We start from the raw sequence: 20,958 nt of genomic DNA, 5'->3' as shown, positions 1-20,958 counted from the left end.
AGTCTTTAATATAAGCATACGTTGATATGCACATAAAATTAAAGGTCTTTACTAGTAAAATGCAATGCCGCAAATTTGAACTCAAAAGGACAAAAGAGTTACAGCTATGGATTCATCCGTTTTTGATCCCCCTGGAGCCAAAAAAGTGGTTTTCGAAGTGATGTCTATGTATGTGTCTGTATTTGTGGACGTGTACAGAGCTACGGACCAAACCTGTAGTCCGATTTTGATGAAATAAGTCTGTAGGTACTAATCCATGTTATCACCAGGTTTTGAACTTTTTTTAAAATTTTGATTTTTAATGGTAATCGTGGTGATTTCCTATAAAAACCCCATAAAATAAGGGGAAAATCGGATTTTCCCAAAACGGCCCGATTGATTTTGATAAAAATGTAGTTCTGTATAATACCGCCCTTTGAATTCTGAACAAAATGGTACAAATCCCATTTCCGAAAATATTGTGGTTCAAAAGTTGTCGTAACTTATGTTATTTTCCCCCCAAATAAATGTGTTACGGTGCTTATAATAAAAAAGTATAGTGAAGCCCCCCCCCCATTAATGAAAGTTTTTGCAAGTTTTGATATTTTTTTCTAAAATATCATAGTTACTCCCACCGTTTACCCATGATAGAGGCTGTTCACAAGCTAATGGGAGAAAGTATGTGTCAGATTGCTGCTACCGTTTTTCGGTCGTGATAATCAGTTTAATTGTATAATTGTATAATTTTAGTATAATTGGTTGCTTGGAATCCAGGATATACACGGACCGAAATCTCGAAGCTCTCGAAACTGACAGGACGAGAGTGAAAATTCACGGTACTGAGTTGTGGCATGCTTACCATTATGTTAGTTACGACCTACATAAAGCCCACGGTTTGCATGTGATGCGCTATAGGCCCCAGGGAGAATTTCCCTCCAATCCACCTACTTTGTGGCGGAAATTTTTCCTTCCTTGCGCCGCTAAAGAACCTAAAATCTCCCCCCCCCATTTTTTTAAGTGACCTTCAAAGTTCTACTTTTAAAACTAAACCTCTACGACTAGAAAAATCTTTATCTTTGCTTTAATAATAAGATCCAAAAGGTTCGAATCACCCGTAAATATTATCGTACTTATCAATTTATCGTGGCATATTACCAATATGTAGCCTATTTTATGTATGTATTTTATATGTCGATTATGGCGTATTGGTTCCAAAAATAACAACCAAATGTATACAGTACATAAGTAACATAAATATTGGTTACACAAACAAATTCAACTACGATATTACTATTTTAACAGATTTTAAATAGACTGAAATTAATTATTTGGATGAAAATAACATTGACCACAGAATAATCTCAGAGCGTACTGATGATTTTACCCGAGCAAAGCACGGTCCCCAGGTACTAAATCCAATGTATGTTTGTATGTATGTTTGTTTGTTTGTCCTTTATGGACCCCGAAACCGCTCGACAGATTGTAATGAAACTTTCAGGCATTATTAAGCATTATTCAAGGATGGTTTGTGTGAAGTTTGGTGAAGATCCGTCAAATAAACTCCAAGACTGACTTAAACTATACAACAAAACAACATTTCATCAACAATTGCATCAATAATCAATCAACAATAACAGCTATTAAACTATGACATAACAATAACAATGCAGAATGATTATAAATAACAATAACAATGCATAAAGAATATTAATAACAATAACAATGATAATAATATGTATATCTGAATCGTTTGTGTAGAATTCTGAGTTTTAACTGTATTATAATGCACGTGTAAGTCTAAGGTGTATAACTTTATTTGGATGTAAGTGCAATTGAGTGTGAATTATTAAACGTGTAGGATTTTGTGTTTAAGGGAGGCTAGACTCTATCACTGTAGAGGTCAACATGGGTTGAGAATTCGTTTCCTAGCCGTTGGAGTCAGATCATCGGACTATTACCCAGGTAGTTAGTCCTGTACTGCGTCCTGAAGAAAACATCTGAAGACCTGGTACTGCCTGGAACTCGAAATAACAGCTTTACCAACAGTTGAGGAGAGTCAATTTTACCATTGATCAGTTTTAACAAGAAAGCCAGATCCGCAACATCTCTTCTCTTGGCCAGAGTATGGAGGTTCAGCACGGACTCAAGTTCTTCAACTGAGACGTCTCTATAGTTGTAGCCACATCTACCTCCCATCATTCTTGCAAATCTTCTCTGGATTCGCTGTGACCGAGAAACGTAGGTTTCTCCAAACCACCGACGCATATTCCAAAATTGGGCGCAGGAGTGTCTTGTAGAGGGTAGTGAGACGTGACTAATTCCACCGGGCGAATGTCACGACTCATATTCAATGGTTCAAGTGTTTTTTTTATAGTAGGCTAGTTCAGTGTTTCGTTTGTTACTTCCACGACCCCGAACAAGGCTGTGAGTCTTGTTCTTCTTACTCGGACCGCCTAGTGTCAGAGGCTCCGAGACATTGCTCCTGTCGACAACGAGTTGATAATTCATCCTCTTACATCTTTATTTTGTGGCATGTTTAAATTGCAGTTTGCCTTTATTTTATTCAGGGTGTTATTAACGTCGACTATGGATTAAATTTTAGTACGCCTTGCGCGCCTTTCAGGGCACATGTGAACTGTCAACCCGTGAGGAGGAACATGTAGCAGCCCGCATCGGCATTGACGGAGTGGATTCTACTACTCTTGGCCACCCCTGGATCATGGCCCCCCTCTTCCGTCATGCTCGTTTCCCCCTCCGGTGCTGCTTGCCCAGAACCATTGAACTGAATACGCCCTACCGCAAGTTACTTAGGCCTAATTTATTGTTACCGCCATGGACTGAGAGATTTTAATTGTTATTTTGTTAATTTGTGCACAGATCTCTATTTATTGTTATTCCATTTAAATTTTTAAATTCTTTAGCCTACTTGTTGATTTTTTTAAATTTTATAATCTTATTAAATTTTGTCTTAAATTCCTTCTGATTTTTGGGACCCCTAAATTTACTATAGTTACCAAGTCCAAATATGCATTTAAGAAGTAATATTTATCTATTGTTATTTATCTATTGTTGGTAATTTCTTTATATTAAATGTTAAATTTTTAATAATCCTTCTGATATTTTGAATAATAAAAGAAAAGACTGTAAGTCAGCAGATTAAATGGGTATCCAAATTTATTTAAAGTTTAATTGAGAGTATTTAATTCATGTATTGTTGTTGATTATTGTTGTTGTGTTTACTTATTTAGTTAATTACAGCTCGTTTCTCTTAAATGGCGTGTTGTTCTTGAACCTCCATCCATGGTTCTCATTTTGTTAAGTAAAGTTTTGTGAGCCGCTCCTCGGGCCTGCGCATGGATCACGCTTCCATTTCGTTAGTCTGGGTGCAGGCACGAGGGCATGGTTCATCTGGTAGCAGAGCGTGGTTATGCTGGTTGCGTCCTGGGTGCCTTGTCGTGAAATTTGGTTTCACGACTTGGATACTTAGAGACCCGATCACTGTCCACGTTCTGATTTTTTTTTGAAGAGCCGTGGATGCATTGGTTTCTTGGAAATGTTCTGGCCTGGCAGTTTTGGAAAAAGGTCTTGTTGTTGTTGTGGTGGGGCGTAAACACATTTTATTAGGAGCTCGCCCTTTGGCTGAGGCACCGGGTGGAATTGGTAGTAATGACTTGCATCCTTAGGGAGCAAGGTTGTCTAAAGCATGGTCATGTCAAAAAAAAAAAAAAAAAAAAAAAAAAAAGGTTTGTGTGTACACCCCATCACACAAGTGTAGGTGTTGTCTAGTGTATGTATCGGTGTATGTTTGTGTGTGTGTACGTTCGTGGGTCATTTGTTGTTTTTTCTTGCGGTACTTGCGGTATGAATGGGCAGGTTCTTCTTTTGGGCCCCATCAGGTGCGTAGGCATCAACGTCCAGAAGCCTTAGGAATTAAATTTCTGTGTTTGTTTTGTGAAAAAATTTTGTTGGCTGTTGTTTTGAGTCAAGTACTGGTTGAGACTCGGTATGGCGTCAATTGTGCCGGAATATTTGAGGAAGCCGGAGCTGGTGTACGAGGTGCGGTCCCGGGGGGAGACTCCTGGAACTGATGTACGCACTTTGCGTACTCAGTTCAGACAAATTGCTAGCATGCCTCAAGCTTGGGTTGAGTCGCTCAGTTTGGATGAGGAACTGGAGGCATGTAAAGAGAGGATGGAAGAGCTAAGTGGGGAAATTAATAGTTGGAGTAGTTTGCCTATGGGCTCAGCTAGGGGTTCGGCCATCACACAGCTGACGCACTGGCGTAAGCGTCTACTCTTGGTTTCAGGGCAACCTGAAATCCAGGATGAAGACAAGAGTTGGGTGGAGGCCAGAATCCTTGAGCTGGAAGGTATTTTGGAGAGTATTAAGGCAGGAAAGTCTGTCAAAGAGAAAGTTGAAATTTTCGAAGACAACCGTTCTTCGGAAATTTCAAACGAAGTACAGGCAAAGTCTGTTGATGTTGTGGCTCCAGTGGGTACCCCCCAGGCTCCGCCTACGCCGAGTACACTGCTCCAGTTGCCTGCAAGTGTTCAAATGTCAAATGCAAATGTCACACCATCCCCCTCTCACACGTCCACCTTGGCTGCGGCTACGCTGAATGTCCAGTCCCCATCTCCATTTCCTTCTCAAGTCCATAGTTCCCCTTCCATTTCTAACTCCTTTGGCAAACTCCCCCATCCCCTTGCTTCTGTCCTGAGTGGTTTCCAGCCGGTGGACGGGTTGGATGTGAATGGTCTTTGTTTTTTTCTGGAGAGTGTTTTGCGCATGCGTGAATACCCTGGCATGTCAGACGCCACTTTGATGGAACTCATTGCTCCATACTGTCTGAAACCGTTGGGGGACAGATTGCTTGATTGTTTGCGCAGAGGCGTCAGCTTTGATGTTTTTCATAAAGAGGTTTTGGAGCTTTTCATGCCCCGTCGGGTCATGGAAAAGCTGAAAGTTGAGAGAGTTTTTCGTCCTCAGCAGCCAGCCGAGTCTCTCAGCCAGTACGTGGGGGACATTCGCACGGTGGAAAGGGTCTTGCGTTTGGGGATCAGTGAGCTTGAGCTCATTGACATTGTGCTTCAGGGGTTGAAGCCTGAGGAACGCTCCCGTTTGGTTTTTGCACCACGACCTTCATCTTTTGTGGATCTGGACAGACTCTCCATCCTTTCGAGATCTGTACAGGACGCTGATTACCAGAGAGACCAGGCAGCGGGACATCTTCCCCTAGCTGGTCATCATGCTGTCGTAGCACCCGTAGGGTTGGGTCCCGAACCGCCGCAGTGGCAGAGGCAGCCCGTTGTTTGTTTTGGTTGTGGGCAACCAGGTCACATTCGGCGGCATTGCCGTCAAGGTGGAAATTTTGGACGTGGTCCAAAAAACTAGTTTGCTCACAGGAGGAAAATCTGCCCAATCCTTCCTGTGAGGTTGTTAGTAATAAAGTAAAGGGCAATAATTTGAAAATTTTCTCAAGTAAGTCAAAGTCAAAGCCTATTAATGTTTCTGTTGCCTCCCCTTCTGGGAGTGTTGTGCCTGTGACTGAGCCTCTGCTGCGGGGAATTGCGGGCCTTGCTTCCATGGGCGTGAAAGCGGCGCGCTCAACTTGCCCACGTCTCAACATCTTCATAGGTTCCACGGTGCAGAAGGCCCTAGTGGATTCTGGGTCAGCCCGTTGCCTCATTTCCCTGTCCCTTTTTGAAAAACTTGAATCGTCTGGGCTTATCAAGCAAGTTGAGCGAAAAACCCCTATCTGCTGGACTGCGTCAAATTCACCCCTTCCCATCATCTATGAAGCCCGTTTCAAGTTCAAAATTGAACATATTTCTTGGGTTTGGAGTTTTTGGGTGGCTAAGGACCTTTGTTTCCCTGTCATTTTGGGAGCGGACTTTATCAAGCACACTGGCCTAATTTTGGATTTAGGCAGAGGTCAGTGTTTTTTCCGATTTGCGAGACGGGTATTGATATTTTTGCTGATGAAATTGGTGGTGGTGCTGCGGTAGTTGAGCCTGAGATACCCAGCAAGCCAACAATTGATCCGTTAGGGCATCTGACTACTTGCGAGGCTGAAGCCATCAGAACCTTGTGTTCTCGTTTCCCAGATGTGTTGACGCCAAAGCTCGGAGTCACTAACCTGTTAGAGTACGAGATTCGTCTCACAGATACCCGTCCCGTTCGTTCTCACCCATACAAATTAGCTCCACCCAAAATGGAAACCCTCAGAAAAATCATTGACGAACTTCTGGAAAATGGTGTCATTGAACCTTCCCGTTCGAGCTACGCTAGTCCAGCTTTTCTCGTCCCAAAACCCAATGGCAAGTCCCGAATGGTTTTGGACTATCGCAAATTGAATGCGCAAATTGAAATCGACTCTGTGCCTCTCTCCGATTTGCATTCTGCGTTTGATTGGTTCGGTAAGGCCAAGTATTTTTCTGTTTTTGATCTGAATCAGGCCTATCATCAGATTCCTTTGAAACCTGAGTCTCGACCTCTCACTGCTTTCTGCGTCCCGTGGAATTTGTATCAGTTCACAAGAGTTCCGATGGGTCTTGCTGTGGGGGCCCAGACTCTCACCAGACTCCTTGATTCCATCTTTCATGATGTCAAGTTCAAATTTGTGTTCAATTACCTCGACGATCTCTTGGTGTACAGTGAGAGTTTCGAAGATCACCTGATTCATCTTGAAGAAGTCATGAGTAGATTGAATAGGGCTGGCCTTACCGTGAATCCTGACAAGGTTAGTTTTGCAAAGCCGGAAATTTCGTTCCTTGGTCATCTTATTTCTCATAGAGGCGTCTGCATCGACCCCGCTAGAACCCAGGCTATCAGGGAGTTTCCTCCTCCCAGAGATGTCAAGGGTATTGCTAGGTTCATCGGCATGGTAGGTTTTTACCGACGCTTCATCCCCAATGTTGCTGAATTGGCGGCCCCTCTCAATGAGCTTCGGAAGAAGGGCGCCAAGTTTGTCTGGGGTGAAGCGCAGCAGACGTCTTTTGACCTTCTCAAGGAGGCTATCATGCAGCCCCCTGTTTTGGGGTTGCCGGATTTCAATCAAAACTTTGTCCTGCAAACAGATGCTTCCTCCGTCGCAATTGCGGCTGTGTTGTCACAAGAGGTGGATGGTGTTAGGCAGCCAATTGCGTACGCCTCACGCACTTTGAGTCCCTGCGAAAAGAAAAGCTCTTCTGTGTATGAACTCGAGGGTTTGGCTGTCGTGTTTGGAGTCAATAAATTCAGACGCTTTTTGGAGCACAAAGAGTTTTTATTGGAAACCGACAACCAGGCACTCTCGTGGCTTCTTGCACATCCACGCCAGCTTGGGAAAATTGGTCGTTGGGTTGTCCAAATATCGTCCCTTAAGTTCCAAGTGCAACACGTTCGAGGCACTCAGAATGTGATTGCGGACACACTATCTAGGATGTACCATTCACCCGACGATCATCCTTCTGACGAAGAGCAACCGGGTTGTGCCGTGCTCTTGGAGTTTCCACTCGCCTTTTCTGATTTCATTCCCCATCAGCTGAAGGATCCTGAGCTGGCAAAGATCATTGGTGAGCTTCAAAATGGGGGAGCCCACCCCCCATATTTTCTGTCCCAGGGTGCCCTTTGCTGTCGCGCTCGACAGCGAGGGAAACCTAAAGTTGTGCTGCCTAGTCTTCTAATCCCTATGGTCTTTGAGTATTTTCATTCTTCTCCTGTGGGTGGGCATTTAGGTATCCACAAGACCATTGCGAAGGTTAGGGAAATGTTCATCTGGAAGGGTATGGATCGGGACCTTGCTGCTAGGGTGCGTTCTTGTCAAACGTGCTCACTGAGCAAGCCCGCTCAAAACACTAAGTTTGGTTTGTTGTCATCTGAGGTGGCGGAAAGACCTTTGGAGAAGGTTTTCATTGACTATGTAGGGCCTCTCCCGCGTAGCAAGTCAGGAAATAAGTTCCTTCTTGTTTGTGTGGATGCCTTCTCCAAGTTTTGTTGGCTTTTTCCCTTAAGGAATGCCACTGCACAGCTCACCGTGCAGGTACTTCGAACTCACCTCTTCCAACATTTTGGAATACCCGCCACCATTGTTTCCGACAACGGAACACAGTTTGTTTCCCATCTGTTCAAAAGAATGTGCTTTGGGCACGGAATCCGCCATGTGACTACTTCCCCTTACTATCCACAGCCTTCTCATGCTGAAAGGTTCAATCGCAATCTTCGCTCCCTTCTCATAGCTTTCCATGCTGACAAGCAGACCACCTGGGGAATTGGTCCGGAGGAAGCACAATCGTGGTAGAATAGACAACCCTTTCCAGGTGGGGGATTTGGTGTTTTGTAAAGCTCATCCGGCCAGTTCGGCTGTGGACAAGAGAGCTGCCAAGTTGTGTCATCGGTGGTCAGGTCCCCACCGCATCCTGAGGTTTTTGACGCCTGTCACGGCGGAGCTTGGAGATCCGCGGACTGGAAAAGTGTTCTGGAGGGCGCACATTTCTCATCTCAAGCCCTTCCGCGGAACTCTTCCGTAGGCATTTTTCTTTCCTCTTGTGTCTGGGTGGGAAGTGCACTGGGCCAGAGAACGTGATCACTTCTCCTGTCCCCTGTGTTCTGTGAAGGAATTTCCCTCACAAAATTTTCCAGCTCTGGCCAGAGCAAACCCTGGGGGTGAGTTTTCCCCTCAGTTTGGAAGTCCCTTGGCGTTCCCCACCACAGACACTTGAGTTGTCTTTCAGGTCAATCTCTTTTCAGGAAGTGGGGGAGAGGCTTGTTTGTTTGTCCCTTTTGGAGAGGAGTGTCCTCTTTTGGGGAGGGAGGTTGAGCCGTGACTAATTCCACCGGGCGAATGTCACGACTCATATTCAATGGTTCAAGTGTTTTTTTTATAGTAGGCTAGTTCAGTGTTTCGTTTGTTACTTCCACGACCCCGAACAAGGCTGTGAGTCTTGTTCTTCTTACTCGGACCGCCTAGTGTCAGAGGCTCCGAGACATTGCTCCTGTCGACAACGAGTTGATAATTCATCCTCTTACATCTTTATTTTGTGGCATGTTTAAATTGCAGTTTGCCTTTATTTTATTCAGGGTGTTATTAACGTCGACTATGGATTAAATTTTAGTACGCCTTGCGCGCCTTTCAGGGCCCATGTGAACTGTCAACCCGTGAGGAGGAACATGTAGCAGCCCGCATCGGCATTGACGGAGTGGATTCTACTACTCTTGGCCACCCCTGGATCATGGCCCCCCTCTTCCGTCATGCTCGTTTCCCCCTCCGGTGCTGCTTGCCCAGAACCATTGAACTGAATACGCCCTACCGCAAGTTACTTAGGCCTAATTTATTGTTACCGCCATGGACTGAGAGATTTTAATTGTTATTTTGTTAATTTGTGCACAGATCTCTGTTTATTGTTATTCCATTTAAATTTTTAAATTCTTTAGCCTACTTGTTGATTTTTTTAAATTTTATAATCTTATTAAATTTTGTCTTAAATTCCTTCTGATTTTTGGGACCCCTAAATTTACTATAGTTACCAAGTCCAAATATGCATTTAAGAAGTAATATTTATCTATTGTTATTTATCTATTGTTGGTAATTTCTTTATATTAAATGTTAAATTTTTAATAATCCTTCTGATATTTTGAATAATAAAAGAAAAGACTGTAAGTCAGCAGATTAAATGGGTATCCAAATTTATTTAAAGTTTAATTGAGAGTATTTAATTCATGTATTGTTGTTGATTATTGTTGTTGTGTTTATTTATTTAGTTAATTACAGCTCGTTTCTCTCAAATGGCGTGTTGTTCTTGAACCTCCATCCATGGTTCTCATTTTGTTAAGTAAAGTTTTGTGAGCCGCTCCTCGGGCCTGCGCATGGATCACGCTTCCATTTCGTTAGTCTGGGTGCAGGCACGAGGGCATGGTTCAGTAGTTAGAGCTTTTATATTTCAACCTAAGCAGTTTTTATGGAATTCACAAATCCAACTGGAGATGACAGCCTACTATTGTTTACTGTAAATCCTTAAGGAACCACAGTAAATCCAGCTTTACAGTCAACGTTACTATTTAAGGAATAAATAGCTATTTTTGTATTTGCCTCATTTATTACAAATCAATCAGCCCCAAACCACATGACTGCATGGTCTAAAGTATAATTGGTGAATGTTTTCAATGTGTAACTATCGCCAATACCAGTAATAAAAGAAGTGCCATCAGCAAGCATGATGGTCTTTGAAGAATTTGTACATATTGGTAGATCACCGTAACAAGAAATAAGATTGGCCCTATAACTGAACCTTGTGGCACACCAAATTTTATATAAGAAACAGTTAGTTGTTGATCTTTTACCATCTACATCAACAATCGGATAACTTTTCATTACATGTGTGAAGTAATGAATCTAGTTTAAACCCACTGATACTGATGTGGTTTAATTTCAACAAAGGATTGAATTATTGACAAAACCGTAAATGCCTTACTTACTACTCATACCACCTGTGATGTGAACAAAGCTTTTCCCTCCAAAGCATCAATTAAATAATCAACAATCGTTAAAACACATTTGTTGTAATTGTTCATGCTTGATAGCTAAACCCACACAATTACAACTCAATCATTCATTCGACAGTTTCGTTTCCTATGTGATTTAATAACAAAAAAATCTATAAAGTTGTGTCGTATTCCTTAAAACAAACCACAATGTTATAAGGGAGTGTTCTATAGAATATTATTATAATTAGGATAACTGTAATACTCACTTATTACATCAGATTGGACAATTTTGGAAGGAAGAATCTGACAAAAAAGTCCTGCTATGCTAGGTTGACCAGTAAATATTTACCTACATAATAAAAACTAGAAATTTAAATACTCACTTCTGATTCCACTGTAGCCACTTCAATCTGAAATATATGAGTTAAAAAATTAATATAATGGACATTTAATATTTATCAATCTTATCAGTCACATCACCACAAGAGGTAGTACAATACTAACAGTTTATGTCAACTTGTAAACGTATTCGTCGTTATCCTAAAAAATTGTATATTTATTTAAATTATGATTTAACTATTTAAGTGGGTTGAATTATTACTACAAATTATCTAACTACATATAATAATATACTAACAGGCTTAGCCCTCCGTCTGTTCCAAATAGGCTATACTGTATATGCAAAAAATCTGGAATGGGTCCTTATAATTTGCATGTGATGCACAATCTTTCTATATTAAATATATAATATACTAGCAGAGTACCCGTCCTTCGTACGGGGTTAGAATATTAGTATAAAATGCTTATTGCAGTTATACTCAAGCTTTGCGTTTGCAATAAGAGAGGACACAGTTTGATAAATTTTTTTTTAATTTACAATATTCTATATTATTACACATCTACCATAGCCATAATGTTCTACCACTTCACCAAAACAATAGAGAAAAATAAATTATCAACGATTCGCAAAATATCAAAAATTATTCATGAAATGAAAAACATAAACATAACTGTAAACAATCCTACTTTGACAGTTCTCATTGCGAATTACAGTTTTTTGTTGCTGCTTAGTTCAAGTTTTCATAAATGCAAAAAAAATATAGTGCTGCATCCTGTTGGTAAGTCTTATAACTTTTTAATGCTTTTCCATATCATAGAACCAACTTTTTTAGTCGAAACAGCTTACTAAATTTTTTAATTCCCTTTAAATACTCATAAGGTTAACATGGGGAATTACAGAGCCACTGGGGCGGAGCCCCAAAGGATTTTTGAGATAAGAATATGCCTATATGTTAATCGGGAATGTAAGCTATCATCATGCCAAATTTCAGCCCTTTCATGCGTGATTGAACTTAAAACACACAAACAAACACACAAACTTTCACATCTATATATATAATTCTGTAAGACCAAATTTTTACCAGAAAATTATGGACATCTGGTAAGTCGCAGAAAAGTGGGAGGGGTCTTAAATTAAAGGCCCCCCCAGGGACTCGGGAAAAATAGCAGAATTCCCATAAAGTTACCAGAAAACGAGATATAACGTAAAATATCCACCATAAGAAATGCATGGTGACTGAAAAACGTCTGCATTCTATCAGCTGTTACTTATTTATTTGCAATGTTTACATTTATTCCGAAAGTCAATGTTGGTAAATAATGTTTCAAAATAAATTGTGTTTAATTTTTTTGTTTTCCGTTTTATAATGACTAATGAGTGAAGTAACTAGACAGGGTAGGGGAAGACTTGCAAGACGTGGAAGAGTGTCCAGGAATTCAACAGACTTAAGAAATGCCAAAGAGAACGTCATGTAGGGCCTAACTGTGAAAGAAATCCAGAAGCTGTTTTACAACCTGTCTTTAGAAGAACGCTGGAAATGAGTTGAGTGTTGTTTCTCACAATCTATGTCCTCTTAAAGCACTTGCATGCATTGTGGCGCATTTAACTTCGCAGAGGAGGCCACAATGGACATTTCAACGCATGTTGCCACAATGGACATGCCACAACCATAAGTAAATGACGAACTAAAATAACTGTTTTTACATTGGCAGAGGATACACGTCCGGTAACCAGACGTGGATTAGACGTCCGGCAATTACTGTCATAACCTAACCTAACCAACCAAACTTGCTGATGATGAAAAAATCGAATTAAGGTTAAATTCTTTCGCTATTAAAAAATTATAAATGCCAAAAATTCTAATAAAATATGTACAGTTAAGAATAAATGGTATTCAAATGCAAAATCTTCGACAAAAAGTTAAAGTCACCAATGGGACTCGAACCCTGGACCTCGTGCATATCAGCCGAGCACCTTATCCACTACACCACAATCACCGATGGCTGGTCATGGTATTGTTGTAGTAAAGGCGTTCCAGGCTCCCGCAACCCCATGACGTCATTGCCGTACGCCTTATCCACGTCCGGTTACCGGACGCGTATCCTCTACGTTTTAGATTATTCGAAAATAATAAAAAACATAAGGCAATACAGCAGTCGCAGGCTTTTGCGTCGCTTTGCGCTACACAAAAAGAGATTCCGGGAAATGGGCCTTACTGTCTTAAAATTCAGGGACAAATTCATAGATATATTTCTGACTTACTACCGCGAAATGGGGAGTTGCCATCATAATAATTAATAATAATTTTAACCTTTACATTTGGTTCTCAAAATGGAAACTATAACATAATTCGTAAGATTACAAAACAAATCTTCAATTTCAAACTAAAAAAGATGTGCAATGTTTGGCTGTATGATTTCAGCTCTGATTCGTCGTTCTCCGGGCTCAGGCCAGTGTGCACGTTTCCATTTGTTAATACAGTATGTTGTGTTATTGATTTAATCATTATTTTACAATTGTATTTCATTGACACATCAGAAGCAACTAATATACGACTCCAACGGAAGGAAAACCAAGATATAAAACAAGAAACACTGTTAAATTTAAGTAACATAAAATTGATAATTTTAAAAACATATATCGAATATTTGTCTTTTTATATATGTATATATGGTTTTTTTTACTGTAGTCTAAATTAGGGGCTATGGCCCCTACAGGCCACTAGTTTATAATATTAGTAAGATAATAAAATTTTATAATGATACTATAGTTCCGCCGTTAAGAAAACGACCTGCGCGCTAATGCTAAACCACCGCTTTCTAAGCGGCCGAACTATAGCTGCTTTACCCGTGCTTCGCGACCGAGAGGATACTAAAGAGAAAATTTTGATGTTTATATCTGTTGTATTATAATAGTTACACAACCGCCATTGGTTTCAGAAATAAAATTAATGTAGAATAAAGCTTTGGTTTTCCCAGAGCCTAAAACACCATTCGCTTAAATTGTTATCTACATTTATAAAAGAGGAAGTTTGTATATATATATTTGAATGTTATGGACTCCGAAACCGCTCTACAGATTGTAATGAAACTTTTAGGCATTATTAAGCATTATTCAAGGATGGTTTGTGTGAAGTTTGGTGCAGATCCGTCAAAAGGGCTCCGCCCCAGTGGCTCTGGAGTTTACCATGTTAACCTTATGAGTACTCATATTTAAATGGAATTAAAGAATCTTAACAGCTGTTTAATATCTTCAAAGTTAACATTCCCCCAAAAGAAACTTTGAAGATATTAAAACATGATTTAGAAAAGAGCAACATCCTTCCTGAACAAGAAATTAAAGAAATCACAAAACTGACAGAGACATGTCTAAACCAAAATTATTTTACGTTTGATCAAAAATTCTTCCAAAAGAGAAGGCTTGGCAATGGGGTCCCCTTTATCTGGTTTGATAGCTGATATTTACATACATAATTTGGAAGAAAACAAAATTAACAATGATTTAAATCTATACCACTCAAAAATCAAATATTGGTACAGATATGTGGATGATGTCATTTGCCTTTTTGAAGGAAATGAAGAGGAAAATAAAGATTTTTTTAAATATTTGAACACATTGTCCAAGAAAATAAAATTTACCCAAGAAATTACCTATAATGAAATAAACTATCTCGACCTAACTATTTCAAAAAACATAAACAAACACGATTTCAAAATTTACAGAAAATCAACTCAATCAGACCTAATGACACCATCAAATTCTAACCATCCTTGGAAATACAAACTATCTGCTCTTAGATCTATGCTAAATCGTCTTTTGAACATTCCAATGACAAAGAAAAATTACGAGATAGAATTAAACAAAATTAAATACTTAGCATCAAGGAATGGATATAAGCAAAACATTATCTACAATATGATTAGAAACATCAAAAGAAAGAAAAATCAAAATCAAGAACACAACAAAGAAAGAAAGAAAAAAGAGAAATTCATTAGTATCCCATTCAATACAACTCTTAACAGGACAACAAAAAAAAACATTTTAAAATTCTGAATACAAAATTGGCTTTAAAACAAAAAATAACGCTTTCAATATGATAAAAAATAACATTAATACAAATAAATAACATCAAGACATCTATGAAAAATCTGGCATTTACAAAATTAACTGCACTGATTGTGAACACTTCTACATTGGTCAGACAGGACGCTCTTTTAAATCTAGATTCAAAGAGCACATTCAAGCTCTTAAGAGTAACAACAGAACATCCATGAAATCAAACTTTGCTGAACACCTTTTATCGACCAACCACAATTACACAAATTTAAAAAACAACATGAAAATTCTAAAAGTTTTAAACAAAGGAAATCGAATGGATTCAACTGAAGAATATTTCATATACGAAGAAAATCTAAAAAATCCAAATCATATTTTAAATAGCCAAATTCCTTCAAGAAACCCAATCTTTGACCAAATTTTAAAATTAAATAATCAGTAACAAAAATGTTTTTCCAAATCCTGTCTAGTTCTATAAATCATCTGTATATATAAATTTTATTTATTTACAAACAAACAATATAAACAACAGTTAAGTGTTTAATGTATTTTGAAGTTTGAAAATGGACTAATGTCCGAAACATGTCACTTCTTTTTATAAAATATAATATTCAGGGTGCTCAGTTGTACTTATTTACTTAAATATTTATATATATATATATATATATTTATATATAATATAATATAAATATTATATATATACTTATATATATATATATACATATATATAATATCTATATCTATATCCATCTATATATGTATCTATATCTATCTATATCTCTATCGAAATATAAACTGAACATTCAATCACATGCTAACAAAATTAACAGCTATATTTATTTATAACATAATATTTTTGTTTGGAAGTGAACACTTGAAGACGTCTTTATAGACAAAACATGTTGTGTAATTTTATCAAATCAAAAGGGTACTCATGTTATTTTATATATTATTATTGATATATATTAAAATTAAATATATTATATATATATCCGAACGCAATAACTTAAATAATTTCTATCCGGGTTTGATGAAATTTGGTTTAAAGGTGTTAAGGCGGGATAAACTTGAATGAGTTTGCGAAAAAAGTCTTTTTCTAATTTTTGACCCTTAAAACACAAAATTTCACAATTTATCTCTAAACTTTTTTAAAGAGCTTTAAAAACAAATAATTAAATATATCTAAAGTTTTTTTGTACGAGTAAACGAAAAAAATTGTAAATTAAAAGTTCTCATGGAATTCTTATGGAGAATATTGTAAAATGTTATAGTTTGCTTGTTTCTGGATATTTTGATGTTCTGTTTAATATACTTTGATCCAATTTGGAAAATTAATTTATTTTAGACTAAGCTATTAATATTTTTTCAACCCACACTTTATATTAGTTTCGTTGTAGCAGCAAACCTAGGTACTCGTTAAACCTAATGTTATTTAATTAGATTTAATTGAAAATCAATTCAGTCAAATGGAAATTCACTTAGTATTTATCTTTGGATTGTTTCTGTTCTTGAGGATGCTTTCTGTTGATTAGTTAATTAGATCAGACAACTTTATGCGACTATGGATTAGTCGGGAAATATTAGTAGAAAACACTACAAAGCAAGGCTTCTGAAAGAATTCTAAAATTTACAAGGAGTGTTAATTATATCGAACTGTGTGGTAGGATAATTTAATCCAAAACTTTATGATAGATTCTTATTCTAAATTTATTTTAATGATTATGAGACTGATTTTTCATCATATTGTGAAGTATGGGTACAACAGCTAGTGTTGTAGTAAAAAAAACACTAGTGTACATGTTGCTCGAAATCGAGCAATTGCAAAGAAGTACAGGAGTTATTTATAAACGTTTTAAAACTAATAACAATCATAATTTTCGATGATTTTAAAAGAGTCGACTAAAAGTTTATTAACTAATGGAAATACTCACAATTTACATAACAGTCCTATTCCAGTTTAAAGGGTTAATTTTTTACTATCAAAATGCCCATGGACGGGGAAAGGTGAGCTTACAATTTAAGTCAACGTAAAAAAGCTGTCAGCTTTTATAATGTACCGTACCTAAGTTATTTAGCCAATTTGTAGACAATAAGGTGTAGGCTACTTTAAACTCTACAGAACAGAGTTAGGCAAAAACTGGCAGAACTCTGAAATGGTGTTATTTATCATAGGCATACTCATATGCCAAATCCTTAAAATAAAAATTCAATAATTAATAACTTACGGTATATCATTAAACACAAACTAACATCCAAAACTATACACATTTGTAATGCAACATAGATAATTATTTACACATTGACTGTTTATAATTAACATACCTATGTTCATCCTCTCACTTTTAATTTTTGCTTCGCAACGGGAAAAACCTGTTTCATGATCATTGAAATAGATGTAGGATAATAAATAATCTATCATAAAGTTTAAGATTAAATAAACCTACCACATAGTTGTTTTATTTTTTTGGATCAGCTGTCTGGAATTGTGAAATAGGCATTTGACAGTTCTGGTTGTTTACTTTTAAATGTCAAAGCAAATGTAAACATTGTGAATTTTCTCATGCTTCCAAGGAGACCAATTATTAATATTTAATTTCTGAAAACAACAGGAGTTTCAAAACAATGTTTGTTTCCCATCTTAAAAAGTTAGTTAGTTTGTTTGTTTAATCTTACGAAACTTTAAAGGGCGCCAGGGCCTCGCTCTCTAATTATTTACCTAAAGAGAAAGTTTCCTGCACAACTTCACGTTACGCTCTTTCCAATGACACCAAAAACATGTCAATCGGTTCAGTAGTTTCGGTGGAGTAATTGTCTCAAAAATCTTGCTTGCGTATTAAATAAGTACTAGAGGTCGTCCAGTGGTCGAAACTCGACCAAAAATATATAATGTACATACTTCTCTATTTTCACCCCACACTGTAAATAAAACATGTGATTGGCATTTCTTCTATTTGTTTTGATTTTCTGTTTATATTTCGTTGTTATTTCGTCACCAGCATGACAACCCATAAAGCCCATGTTAATTGTATTCAAGTTTCAAATTCATTTTTTGTGCTTATTTCTGAGCCTATTTTAATTTTTAAAGGGTTTCTGCACACCTACAGAAAAATATCTTTCTAACGGTATGCGTAGATTTTCGCTGCGATACACACGAGCTGAGAAAAAAGGTTTTAAAGAAACATGCTTGCCTATTAATATATAGATAGATAGATTTTATTAACAAAGATTAGCATGCTATTTTTTACCTGATTCTCCACTTCGAATCAGTTTTTCTCCAGTCGAATCAGTGTTTGTTAATGTTCATCCAATTATAATATATAAACAATATCATGTAGGACGAGTGAATAAAGACGAGGTAGTAATGTAGTAAAGAATCTAAGTATTAGACTCACCTTCCATTCACTCACACCTTTTTCTCGGTCCCAGTACGTCAAAACCTGAAAAGATATTTCATAACATATTTTAAATTATTTTATTTTATTTGTGCAATACTTGTTTAAAGAATAACTTAAAAAATAATATCATAACATTTTTAATATACAAATTTGGATTTTAATTGCATTATACTTTTGAAATACATTAATTAAAGAAGTTTATACTATATCTGTCATAACAAGAATGTTTATTAAATTACAACTGTTTAGTTCTGTATTTGAATTTGATGATATTTTATTTTTTGATGCCTAACTAAAAATCTTTGCCTCACAAGAATAAACCAATATTTTCTTTCACATTAAAGAGTGTATTTAATAAACACTTTGTGGTAAATTTATTTTTAATTTTAAGAGAATGTAATGTAATGCGTTGTTATTTGATCTTAAAACATTTTAAATATGCCAAAATAACAATCGGCCAATGCAGTAAGACATAATCTATTCCGAAAACCTTAGGATAACTTAGGCCATATGTGTTACGGTTTAATTTTTGTAACAACACTTTAAAATTAATTTAATAAAATTATAGCACATTTTAATTCGTCTTATTGGTTTTAACAACTTACTTCTTCCTCAAATTGAACCATTTCCTGCTTTATCTGTAAAAAAAAAAACATATTGATAATAAAATTGTTCATCAATTTTATGTATTGAACCAGTCTATAATATTATTAGTTGGCAGAATAAACTAGTGAATTCCCAACTAGAAAAAAGAATGTATAAATGTAGTGGAGAGTTCTACAAATGTCAATTGACAAAAAGCATATCTATTGCCATTCAAATCTATTTTCTCACAAGTGTTTATGTTAGTTGGTATTTGTTATTATTATTTTTTACTCTTATTAAATTGGACTACTACAAACGTGTCTTGTATTCAAAACAGCACAACGTTTTTGACCTCCCGTTACAAGTGATAACCACTTAGGCCTACTTTTCATTAATCTCAAGATTAATATAATACAGTAGTAACATTTTAGAATGTACGTCGTAATTATTTTCATTATATTCTTACACATTATAAACAATATTTTTTTATATAAGAAAATTAGTTTTTTTATAAATCATAAGTACTCAATGGCTAATAATTGAATTAATGTCTGGATTTCAGCTTTTCTCGCCTAACAGCTATCGTTATTTCTCCAAACCAAATTGACAAGAGTGGACGGATTTTTTTTTATTTTTTTGTTTACAAAATACTTCAAAACAAATCTATAACATGTCCATATAAAAGCCTATAAAATAGATACGAGGCTCCTAAATTGGTACCTAAACGGAGCAACGATAACAACCCAGTACAGTACAAACACACTCACAACACCGGGGACTACATGTGTGAGGAACTCACCTATATTAACACAGGGCTTTGCTTACAAAACAATAAATATATACTTTAAATACAGAAGAACAAATTGGTTAGTGCGAAATATTATATCCATAGCCCGTTGCCAAGGCTTATATTAAAATGATATATTAAAAAATTATATCAAATTGGTTTAAAAATCAATGCTTAAACCTATAGTCTAATTCATTACCTCTGCTGCAGTAGCCTCCCATGCTATAAATGCCTGAAACAGACGCATACTTTAGTGGCCAACGTAAAATTTACTTGACCTTTTTAACCAAATATTAAAAATTTTAATAATGGCTTAATTTAAAATTATAGTTCTGTAGTGACTATATACAACTATTTGATTTTTCATTATCAGCAAGTTTGGTTAGTTTGGTTAGGTTATGACAATTAAAGTTAAATTTAACTTACAAACTATACGTTTTTACAGCGACGGTGATAGAGCTAACAATTTGCCGCGAACAGTTCGGCAATGCACGGTATGATGCGGAAGCTTCCACACCAACCTAGAACTGACAGGTCAACCCAAACAGCTGGTCTGGAAGCTCTGAATTAAAAAAATAGCACAATTTTGCCCCATACCAGTCAAATGGAATAATCCTGTTACTTTTTATGTCCATAATCAAAGAATTCTAGTGGCACTATTGTTTTTCTTAATATTTTTTTCATAGGTTTTCAGATATATTATAAGAATTTCAGAAGTATAGAATAATTAGGTTCAGCAAAAGGGTAGTCATACTTACCACCACGCACATCACGAACACATGATGAAAGGTCTTCATGTTGAAGTTAGTGGAACTGAGCTGAACTGAGCGCAAATTTATACCAGTTGAAACTATACGCTCAAGGCCTCAATTTAATGGTTGCCCTAATCATCTTCAATTAATTATCTGATATTAGTCATGTGTCAAGTGATTCGCTAACGTATTTTAAAAATTTCGACATTCCAGTGAGCTAAACTACAAAACTACACCCATAACAAGTTTAACTTTTAGACATTTAGAAAACTACATTTTGTATTTTGAATATAAACCATTCGTGAACCTACCCTAAGTTGTTAATATTGGAAACTACTGAAGTTAGTTGTAAATAGTCTATGCACAGTTCTATTACATTATAACGTATAATTTAATAATCACCTTAACTCAACTATGAGTATTCAAATTTTCACGAAAAACTTAAACAAAAATTTAGGGTTTTCACTTGTGTAATGCAATTGAGTGATTAGAAATTTACAACCAAACGTTAAATACCTTCAAATATGAATTTATGACAGTTAGTTTTACGTTGGTCATAAAATTTTCTTACGATTTTTGAACTAGGAATTTCAATACTTGTTT

At 36.6% G+C, this 20,958-nt stretch overlaps 1 protein-coding gene across 1 annotated transcript in view; it reads right to left on the bottom strand.

The window, feature by feature from the left end:
* Window positions 1–20,415, bottom strand: part of LOC128993934 (uncharacterized) — a 38,764-nt gene extending 18,349 nt beyond the window's left edge. Inside the window, exons 1-5 of the mRNA XM_054418064.1 lie at window positions 20,362–20,415; window positions 19,803–19,835; window positions 18,837–18,869; window positions 18,229–18,273; window positions 10,824–10,850 (exon numbers count right to left, since the gene is read on the bottom strand). Of these exons, the coding sequence (XP_054274039.1) occupies window positions 10,824–10,850; window positions 18,229–18,273; window positions 18,837–18,869; window positions 19,803–19,835; window positions 20,362–20,400 (177 nt within the window). The 5' untranslated portion in view covers window positions 20,401–20,415. The remainder of the gene's footprint in view (window positions 1–10,823; window positions 10,851–18,228; window positions 18,274–18,836; window positions 18,870–19,802; window positions 19,836–20,361) is intronic.
* Window positions 20,416–20,958: the final 543 nt, after the last annotated feature.

Source organism: Macrosteles quadrilineatus, unplaced genomic scaffold, assembly GCF_028750875.1.
Source record: "Macrosteles quadrilineatus isolate MER2022 unplaced genomic scaffold, UCM_ALF_1.0 Scaffold_5__1_contigs__length_97177068, whole genome shotgun sequence".
Classification (NCBI taxonomy): Eukaryota; Metazoa; Arthropoda; class Insecta; order Hemiptera; family Cicadellidae; genus Macrosteles; species Macrosteles quadrilineatus.
The sequence above is the reverse complement of the archived record's forward strand: the minus strand, read 5'-3'. Positions and strand labels throughout refer to the sequence as shown.